The 18,104-nt window shown below is 39.8% G+C and overlaps 1 protein-coding gene across 1 annotated transcript in view; it reads right to left on the bottom strand.

The window, feature by feature from the left end:
• Window positions 1-18,104, bottom strand: part of cdkal1 (CDK5 regulatory subunit associated protein 1-like 1) — a 266,485-nt gene that overhangs the window by 216,639 nt on the left and 31,742 nt on the right. Inside the window, exon 4 of the mRNA XM_037784259.1 lies at window positions 3,752-3,836. Within this exon, the coding sequence (XP_037640187.1) occupies window positions 3,752-3,836 (85 nt within the window). The remainder of the gene's footprint in view (window positions 1-3,751; window positions 3,837-18,104) is intronic.

Raw genomic sequence — 18,104 nt, 5'->3', positions numbered from 1 at the left:
AAAGAATATGCTATTATACAGGATCCTAACAAGGCTATGGTTAAGTGGGAATTTAACTGATCTTAAATATAGCTATGTTTACCTGGGAAAAGTCCGCACCTTATGACTTATAACAAGTAGAGAAGCAATGCACTGCATTCAAGTAGTGTTTATCTCTTTTGTGTGACTATACCACATCTGCCATTGCATGTTAACTTGCTCATCAACTTCTGCTGGTAAACATGATCTTTTACCCTCCTCAAACAAAGGGTCTAAGACACATCCATAGACTGTATATAAAAAGTGGACGTAGTCACCGTGACGTCAACCATTGGCTTATTGACTCCTGTTTTGAAGCCTCGAGTTCGGTATTTTGGTCTTTGCAAATTTGTTTTTTGACACTGACCACTGACACTTCTCTGAGCCACGCCCTAAAGAATACCCTGCTTTATTGTCTATTTGACTCTAAATGGGACCATAATTTACTAAATGAACATCATGCTGCATTGAAGAAGACTTTAAACTAGTGGTCGAGACCATAAACTCATGTTTACAATGTTTACTGAGGTAATAAATCAAGTGAGAAGCAGGCTCATTTTCTCACAGACTTTTGCAAATAGAGGAGTCGCCCCCAGCTGGCTATTAGAAAGAATGCAAGTTTAAGGTACTTCAGCATTGGCTTCACTTTTCAGAACTGGATATTGCCGCCTGGATGTATCTAAAGATAAGATTTAAGATTTTAAGAAATTTAATTAAAAAAGAATTACTGAATAAATGTAAAGCCACTTTTAGGACCACTAGATATGAGGCCCCAGCCTGTGCAAATGTGTGTGTGAATTATAAGTGTGTGTGCGTGCGTTTCTGGTACCAGGAGGTGCAGGCATAAAGGCCAGCGTGTGACTGAGCGCGAGGCAGACCGTGTGCCTGCCTCCTTCTCTCTGTCAATCATATGTAGAGAAGCCAAAGAAAAATGAGGGACTAAAAAAAAAAAAAAAACTTAAGTGGGCATTTGGATTCGCTTTGATCCCGTACCCCTTCATTTTGAGTCTCCATCATGCAAGCAGCAAGTGATGAAAGGCAAAAAACTTTCTCACATTCCTCCTGAGTGTGTGTGCGCGTGGGTATGAGTGTACATATGAGTGTGTGTGTGTGTGTGTGTGTGTCCCTCCCAATGAATAGAGCATTAATTGCATTAGCATTACAGCTGGGTGATTTCCAGTCACAGAAAAACTCTGGCATCAACAAAGAAGACATTTACAAAATCCTGAAGTGTGTTATTATTTTGTGCATTTCAATTGAAAAATTCTTTGCATAAAAACTGGCATGACAGAAAGAGTGAAAGAAAAAGTGAGCATGAGGAGACGTCTGAAGCAGAAAGACAGGAAGATTGCACTGATGAGGTTGGCCAAGTGAAATTGTTCACCCTTGAAACTGCAATATTTCTTTATGATAAGTTACTCTATTCTGATGATTCAGACATCCAAAAATGTAAAATGGGACAGATGATAAATTGCTGCTTTTTGCATCTAGCTTAAAATGCAAAACCATCTCTAAGAGCCAACCGACTAAAAAGCCTAAAATTTGTCTATTCAAAATCGTCAGACAACAGCGCTGTGGCAGCTGAGGTTTTTGAGGCAGGAGGGCTTTTATTGTGTTCAAATGTACACAAAACTCTTACAAGCTGTAACAAGGGAACTGAATGCTCTTTCCTCTGCTTTTTGAAACTGCCAGAACAGTGTGTAGTCTCCCTTCATTCACTGTGCTTAAATAGTGTAGGAATCTTTATGTCAATAAAATGTCAAAAAATGGCTGTTAATCGATTAAAATATTTAATCACGATTAATTGCACATTTTTCTTATCGGTTTATAATGTACCTTAAAGAGAGATTTGTCAAGTATTTAATACTCTTATCAACATGGGAGTGAGCAAATATGCTGCTTTATGCAAAGTGGGCATGTCTGTAAAGGGGAGACTCGTGGGTACCCACATACCTTGAGTCAGATTAAGGGACCCCTTTCAAAATGGCCATGACAGTTTTTCCTTGCCAAAATTTAGCGCGAGTTTGGAGCACAATTTAGCCTCCTTCAGGACAAGCATATGACACGGTTGGTACCAATGGATTCCTTAGGGTTTTGTAGTTTTGTATGTTGCCAGTATCTTCCCTCTAGCTTTAAAACTGAGCCTTCTACAACCTCCGAAAGATCTATTGCGTTAAAGAAATTAGTGGCGTTAAAACAAATTTGAGTTAACGTGTTATTGCGTTAAATTCGAGAGCCCTAAAAATTTCCCAGAGCCCAAGGTAACTATTTAAATTGTTTGTTCTGTGCACCCAACAATCCAAAACCCAAGATCAAATAAGGTGTGAGGTAGAGGACCACATATTCTCAAATAATTTGTGGTGCATGGGGTTGTTTGTGATGTAATTTATAATTCAATGCTTAAGAAAATTGCAGAAAATTGTAGAATTGTATAAAAGAATTTTAGACAAATAAGGAAATTCAAAGCCTACCAAAATTACTCCTCATCAGTATTGATCTACATTTAATTTGATTTTAGTACCTTACTTATAATGATGATCATGATTCACCACGTAAGTCACTTATGTTGTGTTGGACTGAAGCAACAGCAGTCAGTGTTAACATGCAGTTCCTCTAATGGCCCCTAGAGACAGGCTCAAGTGGATTATCTGGATTTTACATGACTAACTGATGTTCATTACAGGAAAATTAATGTACACTTTTCCACCTCTTACAGGGGTGGAGTGTTTAAAAATGTAGCTAATAATAACAGTCAATATGATCACTTTATAATATTACTCTTATTTGAGGGAATCTGATTTCTGCCCACAGCCCATAAAGATCCAGAGATCCGAGCTGAAGTGAATCTTAAAACTGTTTTCAACAGCAAAATCCTGATTTCTACAAACCCGTCACCCAGTGACTCAGTTCTCTCTCACACTACCACAAAAGCACAACACACCCGCCAGGTGTGTATGTGCCCCTGATGGATGGAAATTAATCAAAATGCAAAACAGCCAGCTTAATTTCTCTGTGTTTATGCAAATATCTCTTTCTCTTTCGCTCTCTCCATGTGTGTGTGTTTCAACAGTGCAGCGAGAGGCCAGTGGAACAGTGAGTAGGTGGAAACTGACATGGGGCAACAAGCTGAAAGCATGTAACACACATACACACACACACACACACACACACACACACACACACACTCATGCATGAGGAAAGGGTGTGCTGTATAGCAAAACCTGAATGAAAACAGCAACATTACCATAATTACTTTTTTTGGCTACACTTTGGCTCTGGTGTGAAGACAAACTGAATTTTGAAATAACAGATAGATATTCCAGGAATTAAATGACTTTAGTTTTATTTGTCTCCTATTCCTTATTCATTGACGGGGATGAAATATGTAATTATTCTGGCAGGCTATTTGCTGTCTCAGGGCAAGAATTTTTAATTCTGACTGAACCGTTTCAACTCAAACTTGGTTATGCATCTTGATATAACGTGTGGTCTTACAGTGGACGGGCCAGAAATAAACTATTTTCAGATCATCTTGGATGTTTTTTTAACCTCCTATACTTCTAATTATTCCAGCTGCCAATCAAACTAATCCTGATGGATTTATTCCACCATGATATATGCTAAAAATGTTTATTTTCATTTAAAAACTAAAACTCTTTTCTACTGGCTACATAAAACAGAACATACAGTAGGAGACAAAGTGTTTGTGTGGACATTGTGTGTTTGTCCGTACTTGATTGAGTTTCTGAAGTGGTCCTCTGCAGGGTTTTTCACAGTGCAGCTGTTGAGCACCCACAGGTCTGCGTCTGTTGGGTCATCTATAGAAAGAGAGAGTTCAGTTTTAGTTAAAAAAAAATTTCAGAACACAAGAATGACTTTATAAAGAAAACCAATCAACACATACCAAAATAATATAATAAAGGACTCAACACAGCATAGGGAATCCTAAAAAAGCAGAACTACATAATTGGTTTCTGGCACAGTTCCTTTGTGTCTGAAGCACGCGATGGGTCATCATGTCCTCTAAAAGTCACACCCAAATGATCCCATGTTTATCAGTCATTTTAAACTAGTCTCTAAATTGTGAAGAAAAAAAAAAAATCTCTCTCTCTTTCAAAACCACAACTCTGTCTCCTTCACACATAACAATCTCTTAAGATCTTTACAGTCTTTTAAATGTCTAATCAGTTCAAGGTATAGATACACAAGTATCATATTTGCAGATTTGGAAAGAGTTCTTTGAAGATCGACTTTTCGAAGGTCCACTTACTAGCTTTTCCTGAGCTTTCAGCTGCATCTCACTGTCTTGCATTTACGATTGCCTATCCTGGGCCCCCTGTACAACTAGATTTTGAATACTGAAAACCATTCAACTTATTACTTGACAAAGACTCTTCCGGAGTGTTTCACATTGCTGCCAGAATTTGGCAGAAGATAAATAAATGAATAATAAACAACCACCTATGTTCAAAATACTCAAAATCAGGCAGATATTGACACGAGTTACTGTAAGAAGGTCATTTAAACATATGTTTAATTGACACACTCACACAGAGCAGTGCATTGCTCCTTGTGATGTTAAGCTCGGCTGCTGCTCAACACGATGGTGGCGGTCTTTGCATGGCACTGCCAGGAGAGCTGTCACACACAAAGACACACATAATCGGGTGGGGGGGAATGGCACGGCGGCGGTGGGGAGCTAGAAGCCTGCTCCTTTACGCCACATTGAACCAGATATTTCACTTAGAATCCACTTCCCTGCTGCAGTCAAGCATACACACTCACACTGTATTTCCTGCATTTGTTAACTCGATAACCACCCACACACCTTCAACACACACACACACACACACACACACACACACACACACACACCGGGGGGCCTAGGATAAAGAGAAAGGGGAGATTATCAACCACACCACAACTTGACCTAGGTAAACTCTAAATACCTCACTCTCAAAATAACACACACACAAAGTTTCTGGACCCAGGACAACAGCATTCATCAAATGATTCACTAGACACAGATAAAGTTTAAAGTCACTCATCTTCAGTATTGTTCTTATTCTGACTGAACAATCAATATATTAGTTGCACATGAAGATTTACATGAGTTAGAAAAATAAACTCCATGTAGAAATAGAAAACATATAGAAAACTTATCTGCCATGGTGGCACGTGACCAGAATGTTTTATCTGCCACAGCCAACATTACCCTGTATTTGGCAGGTAGCAGGTACTAATTTCATTCTCTGAGCCACACCCTAAAGCATACCCTGCTTTATGGTCTATTTTACTGTAAATGGGACCATAATTTACTAAATGAACATCATGCTGTATTGAAGAAGACTTGAAACTAGAAATTGAGACCATAAACTCATGTTTACGATGTTTACTGAGGTAATAAAATCAAGTGAGAAGTAGGCTCATTTCCTCATAGACTTCTATACAATCAGACTTCTTTTTGCAACCAGTGGAGTTTCCCCCTGCCTAGGAAGACTGCAGGTTTAAGACACTTCCGCATTGGTTTCACTTTTCAGTTCCAGAGGTTGCCACCTTAGTGGCACTAGCATCACTTGTGAAATAATATCAGCATGTCTTCAAGTTTCAATGAGTTTAATTAAAAACGTAACCAGTTATAAAGTAGAAAAGACCAATAAGACAACAAATCTGTGAGAGAAAAAAAAAATCCTTTCACAACTTTTAATTCACAATGTTTTAAAGGCATTAAGGTTATATTGCACGTTTAAATATTTTAGGACTTTTCACCAGCTGCAGATGGCGTAGATATAGAAACCACTTAATCTATTAAAATGTGAAAACACAGTGGTGCCTTGAGGCGTGTTTGCTGATTGTATCAGACAGTAAACAAGACTTAATGAAGACTCGTAAAAACAGTAGTCCAGCTGCAGGTCTTGTAAAAGCACTAAAATAAAGTGAGTCACACTGGTAGGACATGAATCATGTGTTGGCTCTGGGTTTGTTTGTTTGGGCCTTTGTTTGTTGTCGGGAATCATCTTTTTTTGGGGGGGAGGGGACAGGGCGATAAATAGAAAGGCCAAAGAATACGGAGTATATGCAAAACTATGAAATGTGTGTCTATGGCCTATAGAGAGAGAGAGAGAAAATAAGTTCAGCTGGCAAAAGGTGCCCATTATGCCTACCTTTATTTGTCGAGGCAACCAAAACACACACACACACACACACACAGACACACACACACATGCAGGACTAGTGGGAGTGGTCTCAGCTGTGTGGTTGCTGTCTCCTCTCTGTCCCGAGGGATGCTTTCCAGACCAACAATAACAAGCTCTCCATCAATTTAACACACACACACACACACAGTCAAGACAGATACAAACAGCTGCAAAACAATCCTATCTACAGAGTCAGCACAACTTGCCAGTACACAGATACAAACTATACAGAAAAAAAAGAACTACAGCAAACCTTAAAACAAAACTATGCGGATAATAAGCCTTAGTTTGAAGAGTATTTTAAAATGAACCAGCTCATATATATTAAAATTGTGTAGCTACTGACTTATTTATTTATGAACCGACTGATTACTTTTTTCATTAATTGATTTATATAGTCTGTAAATTGTTAGTTATAATGAAATAACCAAATAGTTATTTCATAATCACATTCAACAAATTTTTGTAATGTATGCAAATGTTATTTAGGTTGGTGAAACTAGCAAGAGTACGCTAGATTTTATCCAACCGAAAAATCAAGCCCAGTGTTGCCAACTCTTTTCCAATGAAAGTAGCTAGCAGCACTACTTCCAAAAGTCACTAAATCTAGCGAGAAAGTCGCCAAGTCGGCAGCACTGACAGTTTGTCCCTTCAGGCCTCCCTCCAAAGCCACTCCCCCAAAATTATAATTATGATCATAAACAAACAAACATGACTATTGTTAGTACTCACAGCTGTCAAGCTAGCAGCTTGTGGAACACTCGCGAGTTGCGGTGACGCGCAATGAGAGCACGGGAAGAGTGAACGCAGGTAGGTAAGTAGACAGCATTTGATTTATTGTTGGGATGTAATGAGAATTTCAACAAATATAACAAAAAAAATTTTTTTAAGAAGATTACCTACTCTAGCTTTAAATGTTAAAATTATTATTGGTACTTAAGTAATTGTTCAATAATTTCAGCACAATATTAAATAGTGCTTCCATAATTTGGGGAAGCCTCCACCTGTGCTGTGCCTGCCCATGACACGTGTTATACAACTAGCTCTTGTTCACATGATTTTGAAATCCTTGTTTTTCATCCCTGAAGCAAAGCAGCCATGGACCCGGTCCAAATGCTCATACTAATGACTAATTTTCTGGTATTTGTAGCTTTAAGCCTCTATGGCCCTCTCAGTCTCAGCGACAACAGCAGCAGCTGTTCTTGATCCAGCAAAGCAGATACACACAAGTACTACAGTCCATCCCCATCTAGTAACAGAAGGTTGACATAATCAAACTTTAGCAGCAGAAATTGAGAAGACATGTGAGAGGTCACATTGGTGGCAACCACCCGCCCTCCACTGTTGCCACTACTGCCGCCAGTCAACTTGGGGTGAAAGCCACCACCAGGCACTGATGTTAATCAAAGCAGCATCTGCTTCTCAGTCAGAAAGTGCTTTTAGAGGTGTTTAGGTATGGGGATTACAGCTTTAATCATTTCTAAGTCTTTTTTACTACAAGAGAGGAATATTTTAGACGGTCCCTGACTAAGCGGTGGTGTCTTCAAAGTAGTTCAGGGTCATGTGTACAGCAGTGCTCCAGTCAGGACCCCAAGGGCTTCAACTGTGGTACAGCAGGGACTTCTGTGGATGATTGTGTTTGTTTAAAATTGCTACAATTGCTGGGATAAATGCAAAGAGAGAAATCTGACCCCCACAAGGGAGCTGAGTGTGTTCGTTTTAGCAAACCTTATAGAAAGACACAATTCTGACAGGAAATAGTGGCTACAGAGGAAATATTAAAAGTGTGAGTTTAAATGGATGTGTGCTAGTCGGTGACATTTTCCCACATTTACTGTTACAGGGACACCAAGTGGCTGAAGATGTGAGTGGATGTGAATGAATGGAGAGAGAAAAACATTGTTGAACACTAAATAAATACCTTGATTTGTATGTACACAGGCAGAAAAAGGCCAGGAATTAAATTAACCATTAAAGAATAATCATTGTGACTTTGGGAATATTAAGCACAATTTCCAGTCTGATGCCTCTCCCTTTTCATAATTTCTGATTTAAATGCTATTATCAGAGGCAGTTAACATTACTTATTTCCATATCTATACGATCACAACAGTACCAATAATCAACCTTAATCAAATGATAAAGTAGTGCTGTTGTAAGGCACAGAAAATTATTGATAAACAGCAAAAAAAAACATCCTTCCTTTGAGTCTTATGTTCACTTATGTGGTGTAAAATATCATCAAGCTGCTTCACTTTGCCTCAATGAATGTAGATGGTGCTGCAAATCTCGTTCAAAATGCAAAAACACTCAATTGTGAGGATTACGAGTCTGTGGTTTTTCGAGAACAAAGAAAATTACATGAAACTCTCCATGGGCCTGGTTGTAGAACCAGGACCTTGCAGCTCAAACTCAAACCATTTTTAATGAGATGCAGACTCTGCTTTGATATCACTGGATATTTGAGATATTCAGTCAGGGCAAATAACTTTTGCTGCGCTGCCTAATTTTCAGACAGTGCAAGCAGTGTCTAATGACGCGTAACAGGAACGTCACGGTGAGGTGAATTAGAAGCCGAGTGGGAAAGTAAAAAGTGACATTGATGGGTCCGAGATGACACAAGAAATCATAAATCTCTACAGTTGCCACCACAAATTACTGCCTGGAGACACTCTTATTCCTCCATGAAAATCAGTTAGAGGAAAAAACACCACAGTCTGTGGACTGCACTGACAATGGCTGTCACAATCTCAGTGACAGCTGCTTCTGCTGAGAGAACTTTATCTCATTTGAAACTTATCAAGCCATACCGTAACAGCTATCATCCATGTCACAATATATACATTGGTTGTCATTAGTAGCAACTCAGACTTGGCACAGGAGTGGTTAATAATGATTCTCTGAATCTACAAGATGCAAAAATTGTGCGTTAATTAATAAACTGGTGCATAACAGCAGTGTGACTCTTAAAAGTTAATCTGTTGTCAAAATGGTGACAGTCTAGAGTAGATTTACTTTTAGGGAACATGTAAAGTTATTAATTCATGTGCCCCAGTGTGTGTGTGTGTTTTTTCTGTTTCTCTCGCCATCAGTGTGGGAAGGTAGCCTGGGGAAACCTTCAATGACTCAGCATTTAAGTGCACATAAATTCCCAACTACACAAAGAAATGCTGCTATTGGGGAAATCTCTGGAAAGTTATATTTGCATAAGATTTGCATAGGATTGGAGATGCAGCCAATGACGGAGGTGGGATTTGGGTATTTTGGCAAATCATGGCCATCAGGCGATTATGTGAGAAGTTGTTAGTACAGAGTGTGCACAAAAACGGTTGACTAATCTTTTATCTGTTGGAGAAAAGGCCCAGAGGGTAAGACAAGCATCCTGGTGTGTGTGCATGAGCGTGGGTGTGTGTGTATCCGTGTGTGTGTGTGAGAGGGTAAATGTCTCTGTGTGTGTGTGGGTATGTGTATGTGTTGCAATAATGAGTCTACGTTAGCCTTGTATTAAACCTGCAAACTGTCAGGAATTCATAGCTATGAAGGAGTGAAGAGGAGGCTAAGAACATTCCCGCATTGAGATCCGTTTCAAAGAAACAATATAGGAATTTAGATGTTGTGCACTTATTTCTATACTTTGCAATATGCATGCACAGATGTTACATGAAGTACCCACAAAAGAAAAATAAATTAAATGTAAGAATAGAACAAATTTAAGAATTAAACAAAGCTAAATATGGTAGAGCAAAGTCATTTTTAATAATTGTTCTCTTTAACTTACCTTGAACGATTATTTTCATTGTCAATTAAACTGTTGATTGCTTGCTTGATTAATCCATTAGTTGATTGGTATATAAATCGTCAGAAAATGGTGAAAAAAGTCGATCAGTGTTTCACAAAGCCCAAGGTGACATCCTCAAATGTCTTGTTTTGTACATAACTCAAAGATATTCAGTTTACCGTCAGAGGAGTAAAGAAACCAGAAAATATTCACATTTAAGAAGCTGGAGTCAGAGAATTTGTACCTTTTTTTCTTTAAATAATTACTCAAACCGATTAATCGATTATCAAAATAGTTGGCGATTAATTTAATAGTTGACAACTAATCGATTAATCGTTGCAGCTCTAAACTACAGATCAATCAGAAAACAGTATAGATTTTACCAGTTTACCATGTGTAATCAATAACTGTTTATAATGACACAATGACTGCCTTGGCACTATTGGAGGACTTCACAAACAGAAACAATCATTTTTATAATATCAGTTGATTAGATATTTCATCTCTAATTTTGCAGTACTTGTAGTACCTTTACAGGTTAACACACATACACGCATGCACACAGCCACAAACGCACACACACACACACCAGTGTAATAATGACACTATTTCACTCAATCTGCAGCTCACAGATGAAAAGCCTGTTTTATATCTTATCCAATTTAAGAAATATATTTCCATTTGACCACAACAGCTGACCCCCAAATAAATTGTTTTTTTGGTGTGTCTGTGTGTGTCCGAGAGTTTCTCCAATAAAATATAAGGAATTCCAGCAGTTGACCCAACGATACAAAAAAGGAAAATGACCTGTGTCTGTGCGTGTGCGTGTATTGAAGTGTACCTTAGCACATTCTTTTTTTAAAACATTCCCACCAACTGACCAAAATGACTAAATCTAATCCATGAGGTTTACTCCTGTGTGTGTGTGTGCTTCTGTGTGAACGCACACGTGTGTGTTTGTGTGATTTTCACCCTAAATTCACCCCGCAACCAAATCATATAAGAGAGACTGGGATATTGGAGAGGCAACACCTGGGGTCAGTGTGTGTGTGTGTGTGTGTGTGTGTGTAACCATATACACAAGGTCATACATAACACATTTCAATCACACTACTCCCTATGGAGATGAGGAGAGGAAGGGTTATGGGAGCAGGTGCATGCATCAAATAAGTATGGATGGAAAGACGGACAAAAGAAGGAGCGAGTGAGAGCGAGGATCAGATGGCTGCTTGTGTATATAAGAAGAAAGACAGCCAAAGGGATTAAAGGAATAGGAAGGAGAGACAGTCACTGAAGAGGGTCATCCTGAGAGAGGAATAAAAAGAGAAAAGAGAGTGTGAAGTGGAGGCAGGTGATAGTCAATACCCAAATGGGATTTAAGGATGACCAACAATGTGAGCAAAAATGAGTAGAAGGAGAAACAGAGACAAAACGAGGTGTGAAATGAGGAAGGAGGAGAAAAATAGAGTGGTGGAGATGAAAGTGGAAGACAGAGTGGATGGATGGAGGACAGGAAAAAAAAAAAGCAGCTGGAAAGAGAAGTACCCTGCTCTGATCTGAGGCAAAACAGTTGTTTCATAAACATAAAAAACATTCATTTTATGGCTAACATATTTTAATACACTGACCAGGTTTGTGTGTGTGTATCTTCAAAATCCTATAAATATTTTGTTTCAGAAACACTAAAAAAAAAAAAAATGTATTCTGCTGTATTTGCACATTATGTCGGTAGTCAATCTACCCACAGGTCTGTGCAACACCCCACTGAGAAACAGAGAGGAGGCTCAGCTGCAGGGTCAGAAAGCAGAGAAACACACAAACAATAACAGCCAGAATGGGAATACGGTAATTTCCCTGAACTCCCATGTATCTATCCACTGTATGCAGATGTGCCAACTCACAAATGAAAGCTGTCAACTGTAAATTCAACTCAGTTGTTTACTGTAAATTTTCGCACTTAAAGTGGCAGTAGGCAGAGAGTTTTTGGCATCATTCGGGCAAAAATTCCATTATAACCTTCCAGCATATTGTAATTTAAGTGTTCTGAGAGAAAACTAGACTTCTGCACCTCCTCATGGCTCTGTTTCAGGCTTTAGAAAATCTACTTTCGACTTTGGCCAATCACTTCAGAGAGAGAGTGTTCCTTTTGGCTGTTCATTCAATGAAGGCAGCTGAGCTCCATCCAGACGATCAAACGGTCAAACTAGGCAGCGCTGATCAAATATGAAGCAATATTCTGTTACTGTGATGCCTATTTCTCACCTCAAATGTTTTCAGAAACATCTTAGTGTACGGTTTAGCTGTAAAATTAGAAAGTTTGCTCCGGTTGGTGGGCGGTGGTTGGTATTTCCTCAACTGATCTTAGCGTGGCTGCCGGGTCACAAACTTTCTCAGCTCTGATTGGTTGTCCGGAGGACACAGAGGCACATGATTTTTTTCAGATTACCTGTCTCATGCACTACTGTCAGGATATAGTGATCGTTTTATAAAAAATAACTTTTAGTCATCATTTAACTTTTTTTGCTCCAATCCTACCTACTGCTGCTTTATGTGATAAGGTTTGTGAATTTGTCTGTTTTCGTAAAAGTAGCTGATTTAAACTATGGTATTTACTTATTAGCTGCATTTTGCCTTTGCAAGACATAAAAAAAATACATACCAACTGCAACTGCATGTGAAAATGCATGTTTGCACGCTGTTGTTGCAGCACAACAGCACGCCACATCATGTGTATTGTTTGACACCCATTGCACACATGGATTTTCTTTTTTTTTATTAAGGGCATTTGAAATACTACCGTGGATGCAGGGGTCTTTGTGTGATATTTTACTTGATTCATAATTTTAAAAGTTCATCCTCCAGCTACGGGCCGACAACATGTTTTTAATTTGTTCATAATATCTTCATAATGTCGTAATGCGGTTCTCAAAATCCACAATGTAGAGAGGTTGCACTCTTGACTCCACGCTTAATAAGAAGTGATATCAAATGTGTATGGCCAAGGTAAACGTAGCATTGTATATGGGACTGCTTTTATACCCGAGCAATTGAGTTTGTCCTTGTCCATTGTGACACTTATCAAAGAAGTGCCATCACATAACAAGTGGAAGTCAAGGTGCAGTAGCTTGCATGTGCTAAAGGACAAGGGCATCAACGCTGGAAAAATAGGGCAATGGTGTATTCTGTCTTCTTTGTCTCCACTGGCATGTGTGTGTTTACACAAAAATAAACAGTGATAGGTACAGTATCTAAAAGTATAGGCAGCACGGTGTTGCAGTGGTTCGCATCGTCACTTCACAAGAAAGGTTAAGGCCCTGACACACGGGCCGTCGGTGAGCGTCTGTCGCCCTAGTTTTGGGAGTGTGTCCAGTACCATTGGCTCTAGTCTGGGTCAGGCTTGTTGGCCGATTCATCATGTTGAATCGGCGGCGGAGCCCGTCAGTGTGAGAAATCACTCTGATTGGCTGTTCAGCTTAAACTAATCAGTGCACGAAAGAAACAGAGGTGAGGAAAGCAAGCCAACGAGTAAAGTCAAGAGGGCACACACACACAAAGATCTTCTCATTTTTCATCTTCATCTCATCTGATCATTACAATACACGGATATTGTAAATGTGTGTATGGGTGTTCGTCTATATGTGTTAGCCCAATGTGTGTTAGACTGGTGACTTGTCCAGGGTGTGAGCCAGGATCGTCTCCAACCCCCTGTGACTCTGCACAGGAAAGGTAACGGATTGACGGACCTTGAAGTGTGTCTAATATAGTCTTTTTATGCCAATAAAAGCCAGTTTTCCTAGAATTACAATATTGGCTCTCTGTGGGGAGCTTCTCAAAATGCAGAGTAATATTTAGGCCTAAACTATCTAAATGCGAGGCACAGAGTTGCCAGAGGTGGATTCAGAGTCAACCAAGGACAGCTAAAAATGAGAGAAAGAAGTTTCCAAAGATATAACCTGAAGGGAGTAAAGATGGTTTTCAGAGTTGTTTCAAATAACAGTACTTTACTGGAGACGCGGTGGGAGGTAAGAAGAGATGGGTGTAATTCTTACAGAGCTGTTAAACTCCTATCAGCATGCACATACCTGCTATTTTATCACAACATCCTAAAACTACCATCGGTCTCCTACTCCCTCTTTTCCCCCTGTGTAACGTTTTTCTTTAATCTATTCTCCTTTTCATTTTCCCCATATTACCCAAACTCTATATTTCCCCTCCACTCCCGTCTCATTTAACCACCATATATAACATCCACTCACTTTTTACTCCTTTCCTCCCGCTTTCTCATGTTTGCAAATCCCTAGTTGTCACCACTTTCTCGTCTTTCTCGTCCCCAGTTTTTCCCACATATCAAAAAGGTTCTTAAACACTTTTTCCTCCTTTCTTGTCTTCTTCAATTTCTATTACAACATCCAACTCCAATATTAACCTCAGACTTTTCTGCTTTTCATTTTCCCCACTCCAACTTAAAATGACATTGTCCTCAGCTGATCACCAGCTTATAGACAGATGATGCTTCATGATTATTTCTCTGTAGGACTGCACAATGGAAGAACTTATCCACATTAATAACTTGCCATGAAATGTAAAAAAACAGTTATTATATGGACAATTATAGTATGCCATACATCCGTTGTGACTTCTGCACTGTAATAAGTCTATATGTACAAAACCTGTTCTATAAATAGAGAATAGAGTTAATTTACAAAGGCTTACAGTAACACATTCCTCTCAGTAATTGGCACTGTGATCTAAATAATTAAAGACTTGTGTTGATGTGATTGCAATCTAAAATGAAACAGCAATCTTGCTTTATAGCACTATGGAGCTCCCATGGTGATTACTCTGCAAACAGATTTGTTTTCTCACTGCCAGGAGAGTACTTAGCATTTCTAGTTCTCAGTGATCCAGCATCCTGCTGGGGTATTCCAGGCAGTTCAGGGAAGTTCACTGCAGTCAGATCTTGTATATTTATGTAGGAAAAAAAGCTCTGGAGACTCTCTGCTTTCCAAGCACCATAAACCTTTCATACAGGCTCCTTTAATTCTCTCTCTCGATGATAGGTACATCATATATAACCCCACTTTCAGTGCTATCTCCGAGGCTACAGGATCATATTTTCCATTTCAGACAGACCTACTTAACAAGTTGCCAAACTTTCTCTGACATTCCCTCACAAACTATACGTACATTGTGTAAGTTATACCTGTCCCTAGTGGAGACTAGCAGGTATAGAGTTAAGCCATACAGGCATATTTAACTGTGCAGAAGAACAAGGAAGCTAGGCTGCATTGAAATGGCTGTTTGTACTTGCTGTCTTTGCAGTACACTGGTTCTCAATCAAATTTGGATTCAATTTCCCATACTGTTCGCCTCCACTCTCTATGAATCCATTCAGTCATTTCCCCAGACTACTTAAAGTAAAACAAAGTATCTGAGCGATTGAGATGTGCAGATTTTCCAGACCAAAGAAACAGATCTATGCTGTCTCTGATTTCCCTCTGGTCTTCAGGTCTGGTAGATGATATATGAGGGAAAAGGCAGAGATGTCTGGGTGTGTATATGTATCTGTGTGTGTGTGTGTAGTGTGAGTGTGAGAGAGAGAGAAAGAGAGAGAGAGAGAGAGAGAAGAGGCAGACAGCAAGCCCTAGGGGTCAATATGATGCTCCTGGTGTTTCACACACAGACCACACCATGACCCACTTTCCACCCCATCCCACACACACACACACACATCCATGTGCACAAATACATGCATGCACGCACACACGTCTCTTCCTTGTTATTTCTGTCTTCTACCCTCCATCCATTCCATCCTCCATCTCAAACACATCATCGTTCCTCCTCCACTTCCCCCCACCCCCACCCCATCTCTCATCTTACTCACACCCACTAAAACACACAGGACATGCTGACCTTGGGATACAGTGCAGTGGTGGTTTATCGGGGTAAGCATGCTGGGGCAAAGGGGTGGCTTTGGGGTGAATGGATACACTTGACTGCGCTAACAAGGCCTGTCTGGCCTTATTGCCTGATTGGCTGGCCGGACAGCTGGATGCCAGGCTGAATGGCTTGGAGGACAGGTGGACTGGAGGGCAGGGTGGGGCACTGGCCCACTCACAAGTGTTGTGCATCACAATCAAGTCATATAGTTTAGACCTCAAGCCTGTCAGGAAAGTGGGATCTGCTAGAACATAATGCGAGTCTGATGGCGTGACGTCACTTTGGCCGCGCGAACACTCGCCACCCTCGCGGGTGTGGCAAGCACAAATCGCGCTTTAGCCTGTTACATTACTTGACGCAAATCTTTTGAATCACATAGGTGCATAATGAAAATGGCTCACCGAATAAAGAAACAGTTTCTCCAAATAGACGAATAATATTGTTGTCTCTGGATGGTGCAAAGTGGTGGATGAACGCAGTTAAACTTTTTAGTGCAGTTGAAGGCTAGAATAAAGTTAAGACAATAAAAATGGAAATAATAGAAACAATAATAGTTTGATAGCATTAATCCAACACTTTTACACTCTTAATGCGTCATATCATACAGTACATTATCACATATCAAAACTATCAAAAATAATAAATAGAAAAGGGGCTCAACTCCCTGTTAGGAGGAGCTCAACGCTGAGCCACTGTCACAAACACCTGGGTTTTAATGGTCAAACCGGAAGATTTTGTGTCAACTCTGCATTGCTTTTGGTCAAATTGTTACAGAAGACAAAATGTATTGCCTCAAAAAATATGCATCTATGTGAATGACTGATCGATCTGGGTAAATGCTTCAATCAAGCACCGACAGCATCCAAGGAATTATTGTGCATTTGAGAATTTATTACACCCAACAAAGTCTCTATTATGATGAGTCACATAGGACACTGATAAACTGGCCCAAATGTAACGGCTACACTCAGTCACTCACACACACACACTCACACACACACAGTCATATTCCCCAAGCATGTGTGTGAGAGTGTGTGTGTGTGAGGAGTGACAACTTGGGCATGTTTGATTGGAACAACAAGACAGATTCCCAGCTGACAACATTTCTGTCTAAAAGGTTCCCTCTCCTCAGGGATTGTGTGAGTGTGTGTGTGTGTGTGTGTGTGTGTGTGCGTGCGTGCGTGCGTGCGTGCGTGCGTGCGTGCGTGCGTGCGTGCGTCAGAACATCTGTGTGTTTGTGTAAATTTGTGTGTCTCGTGCGTGTATGTATGTGTGCATCTGTATGTTTGCCTCACTGACGTGGCAAATTGTGAATGGGCCTTAGAGGACTTACGAGTTTCACCTCCAATCACATTTTACAAGTGAGCACTCACACAGGCACACAGTCACATACACACAGACACACAGACACTAAGATGCACACACACAGACACACAGACACACACACACAGGGGCCTTGGGGTTTTGGCGGTTGGTCTATCCGTCTAGCAGGGTGAGCAACCACTCAGCCGTGGATGATAATGCAATCAACTGTCATTAGAGGGATGCTGGCTGGCTACACTCACACACACACACACAGAGTGCAGCTACCCACAATACACCAACACCTGTCAGTCACAAGTGAAAAAACTGCAGACATTGCACACACACTACAGCAAGTTATGGTATTAGTGCAATCCCACTGGCTACATGACAAACTCCTCATATCTACACCTCGCAAGGCAAGAAGCACATGAACATAATTAGAGCTGAAACAATTAGTTGAATAATCAATTAATTAATTAAAAATAATCTGCAACTATTTTGATAATAAACAAAGTCATTTTTCAAGCAAAAACTGTGAAAAATACTGGCTTTATCTTCTCCAAGAATTCGCTCATTTTCTTTGTTATAAATTATTGTGTATATGAATATCTTAAAGGTTTTGCTCTGTAGGTCGAACAAAGACATTTGAAGTCAGGACCTTGGGCTCTGGGAAGTTGAGATAGATATTTCCACTACTTGATATTTCATAGATTTATGGATCAATTGAAAAAAAGAATCCACAGATTAATCAATAATGAGAAATGATCATTAGTTGCAGCCCTGAACATAATTCATGTTAGCATCCAGTTGCAAAAAACAGACATATATGAACATGCATGTATATAAACAGCCAAAAACACTACACA

The sequence above is a fragment of the Sebastes umbrosus genome, chromosome 11 (assembly GCF_015220745.1).
Source record: "Sebastes umbrosus isolate fSebUmb1 chromosome 11, fSebUmb1.pri, whole genome shotgun sequence".
Lineage (NCBI taxonomy): Eukaryota > Metazoa > Chordata > Actinopteri > Perciformes > Sebastidae > Sebastes > Sebastes umbrosus.
This window is presented reverse-complemented; position numbering and strand designations above follow the sequence as displayed.